The sequence below is a fragment of the Ailuropoda melanoleuca genome, chromosome 6 (genome assembly GCF_002007445.2).
Source record: "Ailuropoda melanoleuca isolate Jingjing chromosome 6, ASM200744v2, whole genome shotgun sequence".
Classification (NCBI taxonomy): Eukaryota; Metazoa; Chordata; class Mammalia; order Carnivora; family Ursidae; genus Ailuropoda; species Ailuropoda melanoleuca.
In genome coordinates this window covers 118248359-118269535 of record NC_048223.1, presented here as the reverse complement: position 1 = coordinate 118269535, position 21177 = coordinate 118248359, and the positions used below count along the sequence as shown (strand labels likewise).

Below are 21177 nucleotides of genomic sequence, written 5' to 3'. Positions count from 1 at the left end.
CGTTCCCAGTTTGGTTTTTAAACGAGAATGTCAATGAGAGTAACAGTTGACCAAAAGGTGTGTGTCAAATAAATAATTTCCTTAATGTTCTAACTCAGTTCTAACACAGATGCTAAATTTTAACTTTTTCAAATTGTGTTTTTTGCAATTCACTAACCATTGTTTTCTCTGAAGTATTCCTCTGCTAAAGTGATCCCCATATTCTAATATTTTGAAGTCAGCTTGGAAAGTCCACCAGACAAATGCAACCGGAGTGCTGTCTGCTGGCTGTTAGAGGAGGGGCAGGCTAGCGGCACGTTGGAAAGGGATTTCACATGGTGGAGCTGTCCAGTTGGTCTTGCAGCTGGACTCAGCTCGCCTGCAGATCTCCTGTTTTGACTCTGCTTTATTCTGGTGAACTGACGGGCATTTGCAAAGAGCCTAATTTCCAGGTGATACCGGAAAATTGCATTTTTGAAGTAACCCAGGTTTTGCTATAAACAACCAGTCGATAGCATAACTTGCCCAACTATGATTTTTTTTTTCTCTCTGTTCCTCCATCTTTCTTCCTTGGATTTTGGTATACCAAAGAAGAAAAGTCCAAAACCATCTGGACAAAATGGCATGAAGTATGTAGCCATATGCAACTCTGTGTGTTCTGAGAGTTGATACTAACATTGTATGTGTTTTAAATTTTCATAGTTCATTTTACTGGTTAACAGTTGTGAGTTGAATTGTTTGGTATGTGGTTTATATGATTACTTTTGCTCACAGAAGTAAAGCTAATTCATAAATCTTAACTAAGCGAAATTGAGAATGCCCATTTAAATAATTGTAGTTTGCTTCTTTTTGGAAAAGACTAAACTTGTAAAAACATTGTCAATTAGTTTCCTTTGGCTAGGTTATATTTTAGCCTGTGGCCCTGCTCAGCCTTGGTTATCTGCTTAATGAGGATTTGAACTGGGAAGGGGTAGTGACTAGGGTAATGAAGGGAGCAGAGGTCCTTGATCTGGAAGAGAGTTGACATGGAAACAGACGGCCCTGGGCAGGTGTAGCAAACCTTGGTGATCAGGGCTTCAGTGCTGATATTTCATGTGTTATTTAGTTTAAGACCATGTGCACATGTTACCAGGAAGGCTAGGAGACTTAGCAGGTCATTGAAAATAAAATATCACTAACACCTTTGTCTTAGTTACTGACCCTGATCGTTTATTTTCAGTTTCCTTTAATGTGTGTATCTATTAATGTATCTACACGTCTGTTAGAATGTTGGGCAGACGCTGCCGTGCTAAATACTGCCTTTGAGCGTTTTCAGTAAAATGGGATTAAGATATGGTTCAAAATCCGCATCTAGTTTATTATAACCAGGAATCTTTTATTTTCAAAAACGGACAACTTCATTTCCAGATTGCTTTGCTATTTTTCTATCTTTGGTTCTGTCAGTCATCCTCCACTAGAATGTAAGCTCCACGGGGGCAAGGATTTTCTTTAGGTGACTAGCTGAACCCGAGGGTTTACAGAACAGTGCTTGGCACGTGGTAGATGTGAAGTAAATGTTGAATGCCGTGACTACGATACAGGAAGTGAAGGTAAACATATTTTAGTCTTCCTCTTAAAACCAGAACACCACCAGAATCAACTGGGTGCTTGTTGGAATGCACATTCTGAGGATCCAGTTGTGGATGAAGGTAGTCTGAAATAAAGTTAATTGGTGTGGATTCCTTTTTTCCTCTTCTAACTCTTGTCCAGGGAGGACAACCCTATTGACCGTGTCACACATTTTCAAAAAAAAAATGGTTTTTTGGGAGTTGGCGATCTCTGTAATTGTTACCCAATATAGCTTGTCAAGCATCTTCGGGAGGTGATTAGGGTGCACCCCTCTGGTAATGCACTGGGGTGCACCAGGCTGGAACCGTAGCTGCCCCTGCAGAGCTCTCTTCCAAGAACGTGAGTGATACTGGTCCGCGGTGCCAGATAGTTTAGGGAGGATTACTTTTTTAGGAAGAGGGGCTACCAGCAAGGCAGGAATTGGGTTCCTGGACAGGCAGCGTCTGAGTATAACAGACAACCTGGAAATAGCCATGGGAAGTGACACAGTTGAGATTCTTAAAGTGGCAATTATATATATAGCACATAGACTAGATGTAAAGTCAGTGTGTGCTTCAGCGTATTTACCGATTAAACTGGTTAGAGCAGAAGGCAATTTCTTAGTTTAAGTGAGGATGAGAAGACAACTTATAAAAGACTTGTACAGTGTTGGAAAACAGGTCATCTGAACGGTGTTGGTCTTTGATGGCATGGTGTCCGCCACGTGAGTGCACAGTTAAAATAGTGTCTTGTTTAAAATTTGGTTTGCCCTTCTATCTCGAGGGGTAAATATTTATTGAAGACCTTATATTCTGTATTCTTGGTTGGGTCTTAAAGGTGCCCTGAATCTAGCTCTGCTGTCAAAGAGAAAGGTTTTAAATTTTCATTTCTGGAAATTACTTGCATTTACTCATAGGTATTTATAACCTTACTCCAGCGTATTACCTCTTAGAAGCAAATGTTTTGTTTTGACATTAAATTTGCTGATGGTTTTGTTAGACTTACTAGGCTGGTGACAAAATGCAAAAACGGAAATGACAAAAGCCTGTGACTTAATAGATCTCGACCCTACCCGCTCCCTGTTCTTCCCCCCAGTCCGACTACCGTCCTTCACCTGCACCCCTGCAGGAGCTCTTACCCCATAGACCTAAGTACGTATCCAAACATTCCACAGAAGAGTACATGTGTGTGCACAGCTCCGAACTCTCACAAAGTGAACACAGTCACGAGGTGGCAAGAGACCAGGCGACGATGTTGCCAGCACCCAGAAGAAGTCTGCCTGCCCTTCTGTCTGGTTTCCACTCTTCCCCTGACAACTGGTAGCCTGATTTCTGTGACCATAGATTAGTTTGTTTTTTTCAAACTATATAAATACGGAATTAAGCAGTTTGTACCCTGTTGTATCTGATTCACTTAATGAGTGGTTGCATGCCACAGAGTTTTCAATGCTGTGTGTCGTATTGTGTGAGTGTGCTACAGTTTATCCATTCTACTCTTCACTAAACACTTGGGCTTTCCATTTGGGATTTACATACAGTGCTGTAATGAATTTTTAAAAAATGTCTTGGGGAACATACATACTCATTTCTGTTGAGTATATGCCTAGGGATGGAATTTGGGGTTCTACCATGTGTGTCTGATGGGCTTCAGTAGATGCTGTCCCACAGTCTCCCAAAATGGCTGCACGCAGCATATGAAAATTCCACTTACTCCCCACACTGCCAACAGTAGATACCATCAGTCCTTTTCATTTTAACTGGTATCTTTCCTAAGTTTTAACCCTTCTAGTCTTTTTGGCACAGCCAGAGTGACTTTAATTTCTAATTTAATTTACTGTTAGGTAGGTAACTCTTAAGCATGATACCTAATTCAAAGGATACAAAAAGATAGATGGTAAAAACTTCCTCCCACTCCTCTCTCCTAGCCACGCCATCTAGTTCCCATCGCAGGAGGCACCGGTGTTACCAGTCTGGTATTTTTCCAGAGACTCATTTATGTATCAGTGTTTATTTTCCCTTTTCCCCAGAAATGATAACATGTTGTATACACTGTTCTGCACCTTTCTTTATTCACTTGATAAATCTTAGAGGTTATTCTGTAACAGTTGCATTAATTTTTTAAAAATACCTACTAACATGTAACCTGAAAATGCCTCAGTAACTTCCCATTGCACTTAGCATGAAATCCCAAGTGCTTCAAAGGCTTTCCAGCTCTGCAGGACCAGGTGCCTACCTACCCATCCAGCCTCCCCACACACACCCCCTCCCCGCCCTCCTCCTCTCTGTTAGCAAGCTCCAGTCACCCTGGCTTTCCCTTCCTTTATTCACTGAGCTCTGGCACCTCAAGGCCCTGGCATATGCCTTCTTGACCTAGAAGGTACTGCTACCACTGCCTATCTGGCTGTTTACATCGGCCTGTCATTGTTCTCAGAAGTCTGACTGAGCCTCAGCCCTACACATAATTTAAGGGTCCCCCAGTTATACTTTCATTATCCCTGTATTTTTTTCTTTATGATCCTCGAGACTCTAGACCTGTACTTATGTGATTATTTGATTAAAGATATTCTAGATTATAAATTCCACAGGGGTAGGGATTTTGTCTCGTCTACCACTCATGGTGTCTATGTGTTTAATAGTTGTTGAGTGAATAAATGGTTTTGTATAGGTAAATTTGCAAACTAATACGAAGGGCTTAAAGGCAAGTAATAAAGGAGGACTGGGATGGAAGGGAAATCGATGCTTGTGTGCAAATTTGGAGTAGCAGTCTGATGGTTATAATAAAGGAAGCCATATAGGCCATTCTGTTTTCCAAGACAGAGTTCCCGTGCCTCCCACCATGCTGCTTGGGTATCTCTGAAAGTCTAGGGGGCCGCGGAGAGCCTCCTCCGGCAGCCTGGGTGGCTACTGCTGGTGATGGAAGCACCAGTGCTGAGCTGTTCTGGGCAACGGGCAAGTCCGCTTTTTCCTGAGCTCCCACGGGTGTTCCCGAAGGTGCTCGTGGCCGTGGTTGGGAAGGAGATCTCCGAGGGCAGCCCCTGTGGGTGCAACATCTTCCCTCCCACCCCCTCCTCCCCTGCTCTGGCACCGCCAGCTGTTCCTGTGTTCACTGTTGAACGGGCCCTTCCTCATCTTCCCGGTGGACTAGAATAAGGCAGGGGGTTCGAAAGAAAGAAAAAGTTGAAATCTAAAATTAAGAAAAAGATTTTGAAGTTAAAAATTTTAAAAGCTCTGGGGACAATGATTCAGTCAATGATATACATTTTTAAACATTTAAAATGTTTCGGACAACTGTTTCCAAGTTTTTTCAACATTCAATAACTTAAACCAAAAAATTTACCATGGATGTAAAAAAGTATGTGTGTGTGTGTGTGTGTGTGTTATTTTAAAGGGAAAACCCCCCAAACTAACAGGTGTTGGTGAGGCTGTGGAGAAATTAGAACCGTGTGCGCTGTTGGAGGGGATGTAACAACAGTGCAGCTACTGAGGAAAATAGCATGAACGTTGTCAAAAAATTAAACATAGAATTACCGTAAGATCCAGGAATTCTACGTCTGGGTATATGTCCAAAAGAAAGCAGATTTTCGAAGAGATAGTCGTACACCTATGTTTATAGCAGCACTGTTCACAATAGCCAAGACTGAGAAGCTACTCGATCGTCCATCGGTGGATGAATGGAGACAACGTATATCCACACAGTGGGAGCGCTCAGCCTCGAATGAGGGGGGGACTTCTGACACGCGCTACAACCTGGATGAATCTTGAAGACGGCAGCTAAGTGAAATAAGCCAGTCACAAAAAGACAAACCCTGAATGATACCACTTAACATGAGGTTTCTAAGTAGTCAAATTCAGAGAAACAGATAATAGAATGGTGTTGCCAGGGACTGAAGGGAAAGGGGAAGAGGGAATTGTTTTGCGGGTGTAGGTTCTGATTTGCAGGATGAAAATGCTCTGGAGATCTGTTTCACAACCATGGGAATGTATACAATTAGGCTGGACTGTATACTTGAAAATGGCCATGATGGTAAATTTTATGTTGTGTATTTTCACCACAGTAAAAGTATATGATTTTTAAATTTTATAGATCACATTTAAAAGAAATAAGGAGAACCACTCCCGCCTGGGGCCTAGATACTTATCTACCTTTCAGTTTCCTCCACTGCTCCCCAAATCTGAGTCTCCATGCAAATTTACTCAACTTTCCTTTTGGTAGGGGACTGTTCGTAGATACTTTTCCTCTTGGAGACACTACTCTTCCACATGTTTGCCTTGTTAAGTGTCCATTTGGTAGGACAGACTTGAGGTATTTGACATGAGGAGCGTTAAGATCTCAGCTAGTCACCAGCTTATTCGTGGATTTCCTCTTGACTTAAATTGCTTTACAGTGGTTTTAATCTATGGGCATTTTAAATCTAATGACACAAAGACATTGGACCTGAAGAAAGAAGGTGGATCCAGTACCAGGAAGTTCTAAATGCCTCCAAAACATAGCAGATAACAGTCTTTATTCCTCAACTGCTCTGTATCCTTTTAGCCCATAAAGTCACGAATGGTATGTTTGCACTTGGAGAATTTACTGCTGTTTATGTTAAGGGTGAAAAAACTCTCTGGTGACCATGACTAAAAAAGGCTGAGGACAGTGGTGGCTGAGAACAGACTTGGCCTCAGCTGGAAAAGATTGTTCGAGGTTGTAAATGGTCCCTGGCAACAAATATTACCTGTATCTATAAATCCCTTCAAAATATGGACTAGATCCAAAATGGCACTTTATAGCCTATTACGTAAATGTGTGGGATTTACAGTTATTAAAGACAGTGTTTTGGTATTTATGACTGGAAGCATATAAAACGAAGTACTATTAATGGGTTCTCTTGTCTTTTATCAATAGAGATCATCTAATGATACTAACAACCAGAAATTTGTGGTATTTGCCTCCCTATACAGGTAACTCCTTCTTATGGAAAGATCTTTGGACGTTTTAAACTTTGGGTCTGATGATTGCCAGATCTCTGTGTGGAACTAATGCCTACTCTTGAGAGACATAAGCTGTACAGATTGCCTCTAAAATGCATTTAGCTGTGGGTTGCCTGGCTGGCTCAGTTGGAAGAGCATGGAACACTTGATCTCAGGGTCATGAGTTTGAGCCCCACTTTGGGTGTAGAGATTGCTGAAAAAATAAACTTTAAAAAATGCATTTAGTGGCTATGCCAAAAATCCTCACTGCTTTTCAGCTTGCTTACATGCTAATTTAAATATGTGCATATGCATACACACGTGCACATACGTGTTCATACGTGCACACACACCTATGTATGTGTGTATATATACACACATGGATTTTTCCACCCCAAGTATATTAAAAATCTGAGTTATGGCTTTATTATTTCAGCTTTTTTTTTTCCTTCAAGGTGCAAAAATTCACATGTAATGTTCTGTAGCATTGATAAAAATATCAAACTTTCGAGCCTGAGAACATGGTCAACATTTCTTGAGATCTCGGTCAACGTGTATCTAGGAAGTAGTGATTCAGGAAAGTTTCCATCTGGCTAAAATTTAAGTAAGAATGACATGATTTGCAGTCCCTGTGTTTTTGTCAGATGATTTTCTTATATGTTTACTAGTTATGACATATTTTCTACAACCACATGTAAAGCAGTGATCAAATAGCTTTTTGGTAAAATTTGATGGCTGGGCAAAAGGTACTTGGAAATCATAAGTGGGAACAGTTTAACAAGTGATCTTTTGAAGATTGCTTTCTAACTGTATCTTGGCTGGGTTTTATGATTTTTAAAAGCATGTTAAAACATTTTAGAGATTATAAACACAGATGAATAACCAGAAGACTGAATAAAAATCATTAAAACTTTTGCATTTTTTAATATCAGGCTTGGGTTAAAAATGATTTAAAAAAATTTTTTAATTAAATTCTGTCTTATGGGGCTGATTAGTTCACAAAGTGTCCATTGCTTTTATTAAGTAGTAAGAAACATTTGTGGGTATATTATACGATGGCCATAAAATTTAGTAATGTAACTTTTTGCTTTTGTAAAGTGAATCTCTTTTCGCCATGCCAGATTTTATATATCCAAGATGTGAAATATGTGTTTGTCTTTAAAAGGAGTCAGCTGGAATTCTCTTCCCAAATGCTGATTCTTTTGAACGCACCTCGCGGTTTGGTTTATAAGGCACGCCGGTCAGCTGGCCCAGCGATTCTACGGCTGCATCTTCTGCCCCTGCTGTCGCTCCTCACTGCCATCTCACACACCTCAGTCCACGGATTTTCATCAATAGCTTTTGGCGGTTTCCCAAAACCACAAGATAGGTCCACAAGATAGTGTTCACTATTAGAAATAGCTGGGAGAATAGGACATCCCAGAAGAGAAGTGTTTGAAAAGGTCTCAGCAGTGGCGGCTACCCAGTGGCCTCTGTAGAGTGTCTGTGATCACCCTGAATGGGGCGACACTTTGTGGGAGATGTGTGTTGGCAGCGCGACTGTTCAGGAACCCCAGAATAGTATTATGTTACGGTCACGCCTTACATGCATATGCGTAGGTCTGCACGCACGCACTTTTCGTTGATTCTGTTGTTTGCTTTTCAGAAGACGTTTTTGAATCTAGATTTGAAGGGAGATCCAGGTTAAGAATCTTGGATTCTGCAACATTTAAAAAATAACGCCAGGGTACAGTGCTACAAAGTAGACACCTGCAACAGGGACTTTTTTTAAATCATTTTTTTCCTGGGCAGGAGGCAGTCGTGCAAAGAGCACCAGGAGCCAAGAGACCCAAATCCTAGCCCTCCTCTTTCACCTCTACCTGTGACATCGAGCAGTTCTCCAGACCTCTTGGGCACAGTTTCTACATCTATAATCTCCCCTATCACTGTGTTAGTGACCATTGAATGAAAATATGTGTGAATGTGCTTTTTAATCCAGGAAGAGCCACGATTTTACTTGCCGCCCTTAGAGGCAGGCTGGAATCGAGCTCCCTGTAAGGGATTGCTAAATGAGAAGAGTATTTCAAACAGCATTTAGAATGGTGTTGAGCACTTGGTAAGTGCCCCCATTTTTGGTGCAGCGTATCTTCCAGTAGCTTTCCAAGGAGTCCATGACAGTTTGAGCTCTGAACCTTTGTATGGGACCTGTTTTTGATCTTTGTAAATTAAAAAAAAAATAAACAATTTTGTTGAGAAATAATTTGTATATCATACAGTTCACCTATTTGAACACACAATTAAATGATTTTTGGTATATTTACAGAGTTGTGCAGCCATCACCACAATCTAATTTTAGGACTTTTTCATCATCCCCCCGAAGCAAGCTTGTACTTAACAGTCCCTGCCCACTCTCTCCTTGCTTTGGGTTTAGGTAACCACTAATCTACTTTCTGTCTGTACCAATTTGCCTATTTTGGACTTTATATAAATGGGATTATATGATGTAGCTATTCTGTGATGGTTCTTAAACCCAGCGCAATGTTTTTTTAGGTTCACCTGTGTTGTTGCATGCCTTAGGACTGCATTCCTTTTTATTGCTAAATAATATTTTATTGTAAGGATATGGCATATTCGTTTATCCATTTGAATATTGATGTGCACTTCGGTTGTTTCCACTTTGGGGCTATTATCAGTCATGTTGCTATGAGGGCGCCTGGTGGCTCAGTCGGTTGAGCATCTGCCTTCAGCTCAGGTCATGATCCCAGGGTCCTAGGATCAGGCCGCACATTGGGCTCCCTGCTCAGTGGGGAGCCGGCTTCTCTCTCTCCTTCAACCCCTCCCCCTTCTCATACTCCCTCTCTCAAATAAATATATAAAATTAAAAAAAATACTGTTGCTATGAACATTTGTGTACAAGTTTTAGTGTGGACTTTTATTTTCATTTCTCTTGAGGAGATACGGAAGAAGTAGAATTTCTGAGTTAACGGTTTCTGCACTCCCATCTGCTTTCGGATTGGTTGAAATCTCTCTTCCATTATTGTCTCCTTCTCCATACACCTTGTCCAGGTGGGTTTATACCTTACCATAAAAATATACCTTGCATCTAGCAGCTTCTCTGTCATCCTCCTGGGGATTTGAGAGAGAGGAGAGAAGGGTTCTCCTGGGTCATCCACACATTCCGTTGGGTGCTTATTGTGTGACAGGCCCTCCCCCAGGTGCTGGGACTCCAGGGAGAATGGAAGGTAGGGGGAGTGTAGGGACCGTGTGGAGAAACAACAGACACAACAAGTACAATGCAGTATGCCAGAAGGTGCTACGTGCTGTGCAGAACCCCACGGCAAGGATGGAGGAAAGGGGGTTGGAAGTACGGGAGGTGGGGTTGCCATTTTCAACACCAATGAGGTAACATCTGGATAAAGACCTGAAGCAACTGAGGGAGTGCACCATGCACACAGCCAGGGCGGGGTGTTCCAGACGGAACAGCCGGTGCAAAGGTCACAAGGTGGAAGCATGTGGAGGCGTTTGAGGGATGAGGAGGTTAGGTGGGAGCAGATGAGTTGGGGGGCGGAGGGCAGACGTAGAAAGGAGGTCAGAGAGGATATCAGATAAAGGGTTAGTATCCAAAATCTATAAAGAACTTATCAAACTCAACACCCAAACAACAAATAATCCAATCAAGAAATGGGCAGAAGACATGAACAGACATTTCTGCAAAGAAGCATCCAAACGGCCAACAAATACATGAAAAAGTGCTCAACGTCACTCGGCATCAGGGAAATACAAATCAAAAGCACAATGAGATACCACCTCACACTGGTCAGAATGGCTAAAAAGTCAGGACACAACAGACGTTGGCAAGGATACAGAGAAAGGGGAACCCTCTTACACTGTTGGTGGGAATGCAAGCTGGTGCGGCCACCCCGGAAAACAGTATGGAGTTTCCTCAAAAAGTTGAAAATAGAGCTACCCTATGACCCAGCAATTTGCACTACTGCGTATTTACCCCAAAGGTACAAATGTAGTGATCCAAAGGGGCACCTGCACCCCAATGTTGATAGCAGCATTGTCCATCATAGCCAGACTATGGAAAGAGCCCAGATGTCCATCGACAAATGAATGCATAAAGAAGATGTGGTGTATGTACACATGGAATACTATTCAGCCATCAAAAAAATGAAATCTTGCCATTTGTGACGATGTGGATGGAACTAGAGGGTATTATACTAAGCAAAGTAAGTCAATCAGAGAAAGACAATTATCATATGATCTCACTGATATGCAGAATTTAAGAAACAAGTCAGAGGATCATAGCGGAAGAGAGGAAAAAATGAAACAAGACAAAACCAGAGAGGAGGACAAAGCATAAGGAAACAAACTAAGGGTTGCTGGAGGGGAGGGGGGTGGGGGATGGGGTAACTGGATGATGGACATTGGGGAGGGTATGTGTTGTGGTGAGCACTGGATGTTATGTAACACTGATGAATCACAGACCTGTACCCCTGAAACAAATAATATATATGTTAAATTAATTGAATTTAAATTAAAAAAACAAAAAAGAAAGGCTGTCAGAGGAAAATGGAGGTCTTGGTCACATGGGTCCTTGTCAGTCTTTATAAGGTTCTTGCGCTTTCTCTTGGGGGCAATGGGGGGGCCCAGTGCAGTCTGAGCAGAGGGTCGATACGGTGAGACTTCCCTTGTTTCACTGATCCCTCCACATGCTGGATTTATAACAGACCACAGCGAGGCAGAGGCAGGGAAACCTGTAGGGAGCTGCTTCTCTGGGCCAGGCAGTGGGTGGTGCCTTGGACAAGGTGGACATGGTGAAGGCATAGACTTCTGGGTTCATTTGGAAGGTCTAACCTACGGGATGACTTGATGGATGAGATGTGAAGTGTGAGAAAAATGATGATCAGAAATGACTCCCAGATAATTGGTCTGAGCCACTGGAAGGGTGGGTTGCCCTTCATTGAGATGAGAAGGCCATAGGTGGGGCAGGTGTGGGCCAGAACACGACGATCCGTTCTGGGCCCACTCAGTTGGAGAGGTCTCATTAGGCATCCAAGAGAGGATGTCAAACAGGCAAGTCCAGGCTGGAGAGATAAGTGTGGGAGTTCTGTGGTATAAAGATGGGATTTCATATGGATTTGGGTGACTGTGACGTGTCACGAAGGTTCATCAGTTGTAACAAACGTACCACTCTGGTGGGGGAGGTGGATATGGGGGGGCTGTGTGTGTTGGGGGGCAAGAGGCATATGGGAACTCTTCTGTACGTTGTGTTTGATTTTGCTGTAAACCTAAAACTGCTCTTTAAAAAAGTCTATTTTTTAAAAATGGTATTAAAATTCATGAGACTTGATGAGGTGGTCCAGGGAGTAAGAGTGCAAGAAAGAATCCAAAGACTAAGTGTGAAGTGCCCAGTTCTATGAAGAAGGGGTGGTGGTGTTGGGAACGGCAAATGTGACAGAAGGAAAACCAGGAGAGTGGTTCAAGAGGGGGGAGGAAAGAAGGGGCTCCAATCTCGTAGGAGACCTAGCAACACATCCTCTCCGAAGCTCTCTGGGCCTCAGTTTCCTTTTTTTTTTTAAGATTTTATTATTTGATAGAGAGAGAGAGCACACAAGAAGGGGATCGGCAGGCAGAGGGAGAAGCGAGCTAGCTCCCCACTGAGCAGGGAGCCCAATGTGGGGCTCGATCCCAGGACCCTGCGATCCTGAGCTGAGCCGAAGGCAGATGCTTAACCAGCTGAGCCACCCAGGCACCCCAGGCCTCAGTTTCCTGATTTGCAGGGTAATACACTGACCTCTGGCTGTCATATGCCATGAATGTGTGACTTGAAATGCAAGAGAGATCAAAGATGGGAAAGGCCATTGGTGTCTGCTTGCTCCCTCCATGGGAAATGCAGAGTTTAAAGACAGCAAAACTCATGTTGTAAAAATGTGGGTTTAAATATTGGTACATTAAACCCTGTAGAGATTTTAACCAGTTTCCAACTACTGAATTTTACCCCTGATTTAAGAGCACATACACCACAGAAATTTTGCAAAACTAGAAAATGTAATAATGAAAGTTAAAACCACCCCTTATCCCGTCTAAAGAGAAATGCTAGTAACATTTTGGTATAGTTTTCTGCAAGTTTTCTCTACATAAATTGACTATATTTCCTCTCCTTCCCCACTGAAAAATTTCTCTATATTTGTATCCTGATTTTTTTTCAATGGAAAAAAAAACAGTTCTTACAACTGTTAAATATCCCATCATAGGAAGATACTGTCAGTCACTCCATTAATGAGTGTTTATAACACTATCAACGGCACGGATGAAAGAGGAGTTAGGATGTTCAACGGTACACACACATCTTTGCCCTTCTTCGTCTTTCTTCGGCATAAATTACTAGTTGTAAAAGTAGTCACTGGTCCTATGGGTATAAACATTTTGAAAGATTTTATACATGTTGCCAAATATGTATCTTCACTTATCTGCCTCTCTTGCCTTCCAGAGAGGTTGTAACAATTTACTCTCCTTTCTCTGTGCCTGTCAATTGCATCACTGTTACGAACCCTGCGCATTCCTCATATTTTCTTTTAAAAATGCTACTTCTAGGGGCGTCTGGGTGGCACAGCGGTTGGGCGTCTGCCTTCAGCTCAGGGCGTGATCCCGGCGTTATGGGATCGAGCCCCACATCAGGCTCTTCCGCTATGAGCCTGCTTCTTCCTCTCCCACTCCCCCTGCTTGTGTTCCCTCTCTCGCTGGCTGTCTCTATCTCTATTGAATAAATAAATAAAATCTTTTTTAAAAAATTTAAAAAAATAAAATAAAAATGCTACTTCTAGGGGTGCCTGGGTGGCACAGTTGTTAAGCGTCTGCCTTCGGCTCAGGGTGTGATCCCANGGGCGTGATCCCGGCGTTATGGGATCGAGCCCCACATCAGGCTCTTCCGCTATGAGCCTGCTTCTTCCTCTCCCACTCCCCTTGCTTGTGTTCCCTCTCTCGCTGGCTGTCTCTCTCTGTCAAATTAATAAATAAAATCTTAAAAAAAATAAAATAAAAATGCTACTTCTCGCTGCATATAGGCTAAAGTTTATTAAAGCAACCCTGGAAGGGGGAGCAAGAGTAAGNCCCTGCTTGTGTTCCCTCTCTCGCTGGCTGTCTCTCTCTGTCAAATTAATAAATAAAATCTTTAAAAAAAATAAAATAAAAATGCTACTTCTCGCTGCATATAGGCTAAAGGTTATTAAAGCAACCCTGGAAGGGGGAGCAAGAGTAAGTCAGATTCCAGTAAATTTTTGTGTGCCGACATGTGCTGGGCACCGTGCCAGGTGGCTTTCTTGTTTATTGCTGGTGAACATCACACCCTTAGAATGTAGGTGGCATCCTCTCCTTGTCCAATCCTGTGAGGCTGTGTTTGAAGACACTCGGCTGGGCTGCTACATGCCCAGGACTGGTACCCAGGTCTCTTGACTCCAAGTCAGGCACTTTTTATCTTACTGTATAACTCCCCTGCCTCAACTCGCCTAGAATATTCTTTATGAGACTCTAAAATACTATATAATAAAATATAAGAAATTCTATAATATATTCACAGCTTACTAATTTTTAAAAGTTTCTGAGTAGAACAAAGAATAGTGAACTTTGAAGTCAATGATCGCTCTGCCACCTTAGGGTCTTTCTCCTTGCCTGGCTGAATGAAGATTGTTCAACCAAAGATGAGACCAACAGGGGTAGGAAGAGGCCAAGCTGCCTGTCCTCTTTCCGTCCAGATTGGTTATCATCGCTTGAGAAAACTTGAGCTACAGAAAGTGAGTGATGCTATCTGGATGGTGGGCACTCTCAGCCCACATGCAGACCACAGGCAGAACTTCAGTGTGTGTGTGTGTGCATATGTGTGTGTGTGTGTGTGTGTACTTTTGGCAAGCTTTAGGGACCATGAAGCTCTATACTTGTATATTTGGTCTTTTATACAGTGCCTGTTGAAAACTGGCTTTTGGATCTTTAGACACTTAAAACAGATATTTAAAGCAACTTCACCAAGTCAGTCTCTTAATGTCCCAAATCAGAAATTTTAAACTGTGTATAATAAACCTTGACCATGGTCTTTATTTTTGAACTCACCATCTGATACGCTAACAGGACAGTGAAAGTGGTTTGAAGCTGGGCTACTTCCCCTTATTTCAGAAAGGCCTGGCCTCCTTCTTAGCTCAGGAGGCATTCATAGATATGTCTTAGGCCATCCCAGGGCATTTCAGGACACTGTGGTGCTGGACCTGGCAACCAGCATATTTAGCCATGCCTGATGCTTACCCACCGTGGCAGTCTCCTTGTTTCCTGTGTTAGGATTACCTGTCATTTTACCTGTAATTTGGTCTCCAGAGCAGTTTTCTGGGGGAGATGCGCTGCACAGATACCCTTGGCATTGCTTTGAGAATGTAGCGACCTCATTCGGATCCAGGACTCTGCCCCAGTTTCAAAGTCCTGCTCTTACAAGGGGGGACGCTGCTGCCTATCGTTGCGGTATGTTACAAGGGTGTGGAAGCAGGTGGGGAGCCCACGCCCAGAGTAGCCCAAGGACAGGAGGAGGCGTTTTTAAATTCAGCTTTTCTGCTGGGTTCTAAGCTTGTTCCTGGCCCCCCTAGTGACCATCCTCCAGCGCAGCTCGAAACGCCGGTGATCTTCACGATCTTCAGGCACCAGAAAAACCTCTCCTGGCAGCAGGGGAGAGGGGGTCTCAGAAATACTCAGAGAAAAGTGGCTTTGAGAGGGCAAGGGTAGGGCCCAGATAAGAATCAACCATAGAAGGCCAGAGATGGGGTAGAATTGGGACCGAGGGGGTGGGTAGAAGGATGGAGGAAAAATGAGCAGAACGGGCAGCTCAGAATAGAAGATATAAAAGAAAGTGCCAGCTAGTGAAAACACTGCAAAAGGATGGGTGGCAGGGCCCGACGACGGGGGAGCGGTTTAGAAAATAGCAATTAGCACAGCTAAAAATAAAGACCAATTTGGAGACAAAGCCAGATACACAAGGAGAAAAATAAGACTCGCCAGAAAGACAATTCTTCGCAAACCGAACGCTCAAGAAAATGAGGCTAATGACACCCCCTTGGGGACTGTTTTGCACAGAAACGAGACAATAGATGGAGGGGGGCGCGCCGCACTGAGCAGGTGACTGGTGGCAGAAGAGGAGAAATCGGAGCCGGAGCGCAATGTGGACCTAAGTGACTCTGAGCGCTGAGCTAAAGGCCCTGCCGGAAACTGCACCACGTGTCCCCAAAGTTAGAGAAGTATCCCCAAGTAGTGGCTGAGCGGGGCAGAGGCATCTCTCGGCGCTGGAACGCAACGGCTCTTGCAGAATTCCACGGATGCCCGCCCGTGGAGCCTCCAGGCCATGGGGAGAAGGCGCCCAAGTCCCCCCCCACCCCGCCGCGCGCGCGCGCGGCGGGGACCCTGGCGACGCCCCACCGGCTTTCGTGGCCGTGGGAAGGCTGGGCAGCCAGAGTCGCCGGGCGGGCAGGCGCGGGCCCGCGGGGATCCTGGTCTCGGGGGCGAGGAGGCGAAGGCCGTGGGCCGCACCCGGTTTTGCAGAACCTCGAGGCCTCGGCTTCCGGGTCTGTGTAGCGGGAGGGGACCCCCGCCTGCCGCCTCGCGAAGGCGCACGGAGCCACGGAGCGCGATGCGCCCGCGGCGCCGTGCCCGTTTCTCGCGGCTGCAGGAAGAGGGCGGGAGACCGGGANCCCGCCCGGGGCCCCGACGCTGGACTATTGGGCTCCCGCCGGGGCGGGTAGGGCGCACCGAGCGCGCCACGCGGCGCGGGGCGGTGGGGAGGGCGGCCGGGCGGGGGCGGGCGCGCCGGGGCGGTGCTGAGCGGGCTCCTCCTCCTCCTCGGCCTCCTCCTCCTCTCCGTCCTCCGGCTCAGCCGCCGCGCCGCCCGGCTGCTCCTCCTTCCTCCCTGGGCGACCGCGGCGATGTTTAACCGCGCCGTGAGCCGGCTCAGCAGGAAGCGGCCGCCGTCAGGTAAGCGGCTCCTGGGCCCGCGGGCTGGGGATCCGGGCTCCCGGAGGAGCCGCCTCAGTGGATGCTGCCCACCCAGGGTCCCGGTCATCCTTCCCTCCCTCCCGTGCTCGGGCGCGGCTTGGCGATGCCACCCGACGAGGGTCCCCCCCGGACCGAGCCACTTCTCCTAGCTCCGTGCAGCGTCCCTGCGGTCGCAGTCGCAGCGGGAGTGCAGAGCCCCGAGCGGGCTGCGGGGAGGAAGTTTGGACAAAAGGGGGAACAACGGCAGTTTTCTTTTTAGTGACGATCTGGGAGAAGAAAGGAGATCCCATACACCCTCAAACTTTGGAGGGAGTGTGGGCTCTAGATCCGAAAGCCGAAAGTCGCTCGGGTTCCTTCCCTTCTGGAGTTCTCTGCCTCTCTCCGCTGCTGGCGTTGGTGCAAATGATGCCCGCGCAGCGCCGGGAGGAGGCAGGGAGGGACCCCCGGCATCGGAGTGGCAGCGGGGCCCGGGCTGCTCGGTGGCGCCCTCAGTTCTGCGCCGCGGAGCCGAACGTGGGGCCGCGGAGGACGGTGAACCCCAGGGTGGAGAAGGCACATCTGTAGTTCGCGCCGGGAGCGCTGGCATTCCCGTGGGCTCGGCTTGGCTGTCACAACGGACCAGCCGGAGCCACAATTTGATAGGACAGAGAATCCAAGATGAAGATGAGACCATGCCTTTTATGCCAACCGCCTTACCCCTTTCCTTCGCAATTATGGCTTTGCTCCTCTGAGCTCTGAATGTGGGCCCAGGTCTCTGTTCACCCAGTTATGTGTTCTCCCTCCACCCTTAAGGTCGACCCTGTGAGTTAGGTACTATTAAGGCTACTTTCCAGAAGAGGGAACTGAAGCCAGGAGCTGTTAGGTAACCCCGCCCCTCCCCGGCCAAGTCACACTTAGGGGGTGATGGAGAATCTTTGAAACCCAGGTTGGCGGGACTGTTGAGTTCAGAGGCTTTTCTGCTGCCTCCCACTCCAAGAGTCACTTCTTCCTCGTGCTAAGAGTCTGGACATGTTGGTCCATGCCCTGTTTTCACTGAATATCATATTTTATGAGGGACATTGCAGTTAAGAGGATGGACTGGAACCAGACCCGCGGGGACCAAATCCCACCTCCACTGCTGTGAACACTTTGTGTCTGTGCCAGTGAGGATCCGCAAAATGGAAATAAAACAGCTGTCCCTCTTTGANAATGGAAATAAAACAGCTGTCCCTCTTTGAGCCCTTGAATGGAGCTGGTTTCCCCATCCATCAGCTTATGCAAATCATGGCATTTAACATTCAGGACACCCCTAATAAAGTAGGATTTCCTAGGGTTATTGTAGAGGGCTTATATTTGTGTCAGTGGGTTTGTACATCTTGCTGTGTTGTCTGTGGGTCAAAGGATTCCTTTGTGGGTGTCCCTTTCAGCCATTCCCTGTTGGTGGCTATTCACAGGCCTGTGGAGCAGTAGTCCGAGCCTGAACTTGAATTCAACTCCTGATTCCCATCCTGACTCTATCATTCAGTGACCTTGGGCAGGTTACTTGACCTTTGAGCCAATTGCTAAATTATTGGGGAATTTGAGAACGGGTTGCTAAATCACAGATAGCTTGATATTGGCTGTTGGTGGGTATTTTTACCATGGAAATGGGCAAATGCTAGATTTTTTTTTTTTTCGAAGAGAGCTGGTTTACTGGCACACCTCTGTGTCTGTTTTCCCATCTGTAAAGTGGGTTTCATAGTCCTGGGATTAAACACACCAGAACTTACGAAGCTGCTAGTGCAATGCTAGACACGTAATAAGTGAGTAATAAAGGTTAGTTTCCCCCTTTCATGTTATAAACAGAGCTACTCTGAATATCTCTGCCTGGTTATTCATTGCTTTGCAACATTTTAGGGCATCCCTGGTTTGGGGGGTGTTATATGGGTGAGGGTTGTACCCCAGAAAGACTGGGGCAACTTAGGGACACCAGTGAGGTGTATCTTTTTTGGGGCAGCCACTTTTCAGTCTTATGACATGGGATTAGGTGACAGATCGGTAGCTAACTATCATGGGTTGGTATCGGGTGCCTGGCCTCCAAGAGCCCAACCACCTTGGGATTTTTAGGTTTAAAGTGGGCCCCACTGATAGGAAAGGGCAAATGAGGCCCTGCCGTTTGGGCATCACCATCCAGCAGTGAGAAAAGAAGGAGTCAAGTGAGAAAGAGCATGTGGGCCCCGAGGCTGAGGTCCTGGGAAGCCCGCCAAGCGATCCATGGGACCCTGGACGACATTTTTATTTGGTAACTTTGAATTATTTTTCCTAAACTGGCTCTCCAAATTGTATAAGCTTCCAGCCCCACGAGAGCTGGATCCAGCCCTGCAGACCCCTGATGTGGACCTGGCTGCAGTCCTGCCTCCCAGAACCTTCTACTGTATAGACTTTTCCTGCTTTTCAGCAAAACCTTATTGGAGACCATGTCTTTAAGCTCAGAGTTTGGAGTTCCTAACCCCTAACTCCAAGGTTCAAAGCGCTATTCTCTTATTTTCCTTTCGGAGAGTTCTCAAAAGCGTGTTCATGAATGCACCCGGGTTGCGAAGTGGGTGGATAAAATGCAGCTTTCCAGGCCACACCCTGGACCCACTGATTCAGTCTTGGAGACCCGAGGTGGGAGGGAGAGTAAGCTGCATTTTCAGCAAGTGCCTTAGTTGATTCTTACCCCGCAAGTTCCCTCACCCCCACCACGACTCACGCTGTTGATGGTTACTGGGGCGCTGCTCACCTGGAAAGCAAAGCCAAAGGCAGTCTTCCCTCTGCAGGCAGATTGAGGGGCGACCCATGGAGGGAATCCCTACCCTCCCAGGCAGGCCTTGGCCCTCCCCCGGGGGCCTGTTGTACATTATCCCATTAAACCCTTGGGACCAGTTTCGGATTTATTGCTGGGCTTAAGTTTTTATTTAAAGATGACGGTCAACATAGCAACTTAATGTCTTTGTTTTAACAACCCAGCAGCGGGGCAGTCTTGGCCTCTGGGGAAACTTTCCCTGCGGAACTTCACGGGCTGGCCTGTGGGTTCAGGGAGAGCAGCTCAGGGACAGAGAGGCCGGGCTGGGCCAAGGGGTGTTGTTTTAGACCAGCGTGGCCAGCCCACGAGTCGGCTGAGTCCGTGGTGTCAGCTCTGAATGCCGCCAGCTCTGAATGCCACCAAGGGCAGCCTGTAGACTGGTGGGGGTCAGGTGGGGGGTCAGGTGCTAGTGGACCTGTATTTGCCTTCATTGACTTTGTATGTGACTGAGGTCTCGTTCCTGCACTGTTAGAAATTTGGGGAACCCCAGCAGGTGCCTGGGGGCCCTTTCCTGGGGCTTCCTGGGTAGACTGAGGCACATCCCCTGCTGTGCTTGAGGAATCCCCTCGGCCCGGGGCGCTGGCTCGGAAAGTTGCTGTTTAAATTGTACTAAATTTACTCTCACTGGTCGTCCTCTGCTTCCCCCAGATAGCTCTCGTCTGCAGCAGCCCCGAGAGGGCCGGTGGGGGCAGAGGGGGCCGGGGCAGGCGACAGCAGCAGCTCCCTGATAAGAGCCTTCAGGCGGCGTCCCCTGCGGGGGAACAGCCCCTTGCAGACTTCCGGGGACTCATTTCCCTTCTAAGCAAGTTCCCATCCCTCCAGGGCCTTGCCGAGTGCCTGTGGGTCAGCTGTGCTGCCCCCTCTGCGCGGTGCTCAGGGACCCCTCCTCCGGCCTGCCTTCTCTCCCAGGCCCATTCCCCCTCCCCCCCAACTCTGCCCATCGGGGGGCTGCGCATTGCCACTTCTGCCCCTTTGCTTCCAAGGACGTCCTCTGTCCTGAGTCTTCTCCCAAAGCTGGGTCTCCCCCTGTCCCAGCAGGGCCGCTCTCCCCAGCCTCCTGCCTCCCTCCCTCTCTGCCCCCGGATTGCAGCCTGTCCATTTTGTCTCTCCCTGGACAGCTGCAGAGGCCACCAAGGGGCAGGGACTTGTCCAGAGCCACCCATTTCCGAAGGGACAGACCAGAGAACTCAAATCTCTGACCCAAGCCCAGAGCGACCTGCATGAGTTCACACAGTATCCATTTAGTCATCTTGTTATAATATATTTAGAGTTTAAAAAAAATATATGCATATATATAAATATGACTATGGAGCTGACAACTTTTCTCTTTCCTTTCCTCCCGCCCCCTTCTTCCTTTTCCCCCCTTTCTTCCTTTCTCCAGTCAGGACATTAAAAACAAGGCCATCATCAACCATCTTTATCATTCCATGAATGAAAGGGCATTTGAACACCCCAGAGAGTAGACAGAATCTCATGTAAGGAAATGTCCTGATCCCCCGGAATCTTCTAGAGGTTGTTCCGTCCAGGGAGAGACACTGGGTGGCTGAGGGACAGAGCTGACAGGAAGCCCTGCTCCCCTGTGCTCCCACAGTGTCTCTGAATTTTGTACCACGTAAATAAATATAATGATCTCTTTCCTAAAAACAACCCAAGGCCGTCTTGACCGTATCAAGACAGCTTACATGGTAAATATTTCCTTATCCTTATTTTCATTTCTTCATGAACCAGTGAAAAAAACTTCATGCCAGCCTCTGGCATTGTGGGCAGACAGCCATCTGGGAACTCCTGGTGTCATCTTCTCAATTTTAAGTTCCGTGAGAAAAAGGGCCCCGCCTTTCACTTCTTGCATTT

At 46.4% G+C, this 21177-nt stretch overlaps 1 protein-coding gene across 5 annotated transcripts in view; it reads left to right on the top strand.

Moving 5' to 3' along the window:
• Positions 1-16315: 16315 nt before the first annotated feature.
• Positions 16316-21177, top strand: part of RGS10 (regulator of G protein signaling 10) — a 37705-nt gene continuing 32843 nt past the window's right edge. The window contains exon 1 of one of the 5 annotated variants that reach the window (XM_034663355.1): positions 16316-16502. In XM_034663355.1, the coding sequence (XP_034519246.1) occupies positions 16454-16502 (49 nt within the window). In that variant the 5' untranslated portion in view covers positions 16316-16453. The remainder of the gene's footprint in view (positions 16503-21177) is intronic. The other 4 variants (XM_034663351.1, XM_034663352.1, XM_034663353.1 and 1 more) reach the window with 4 other exon arrangements.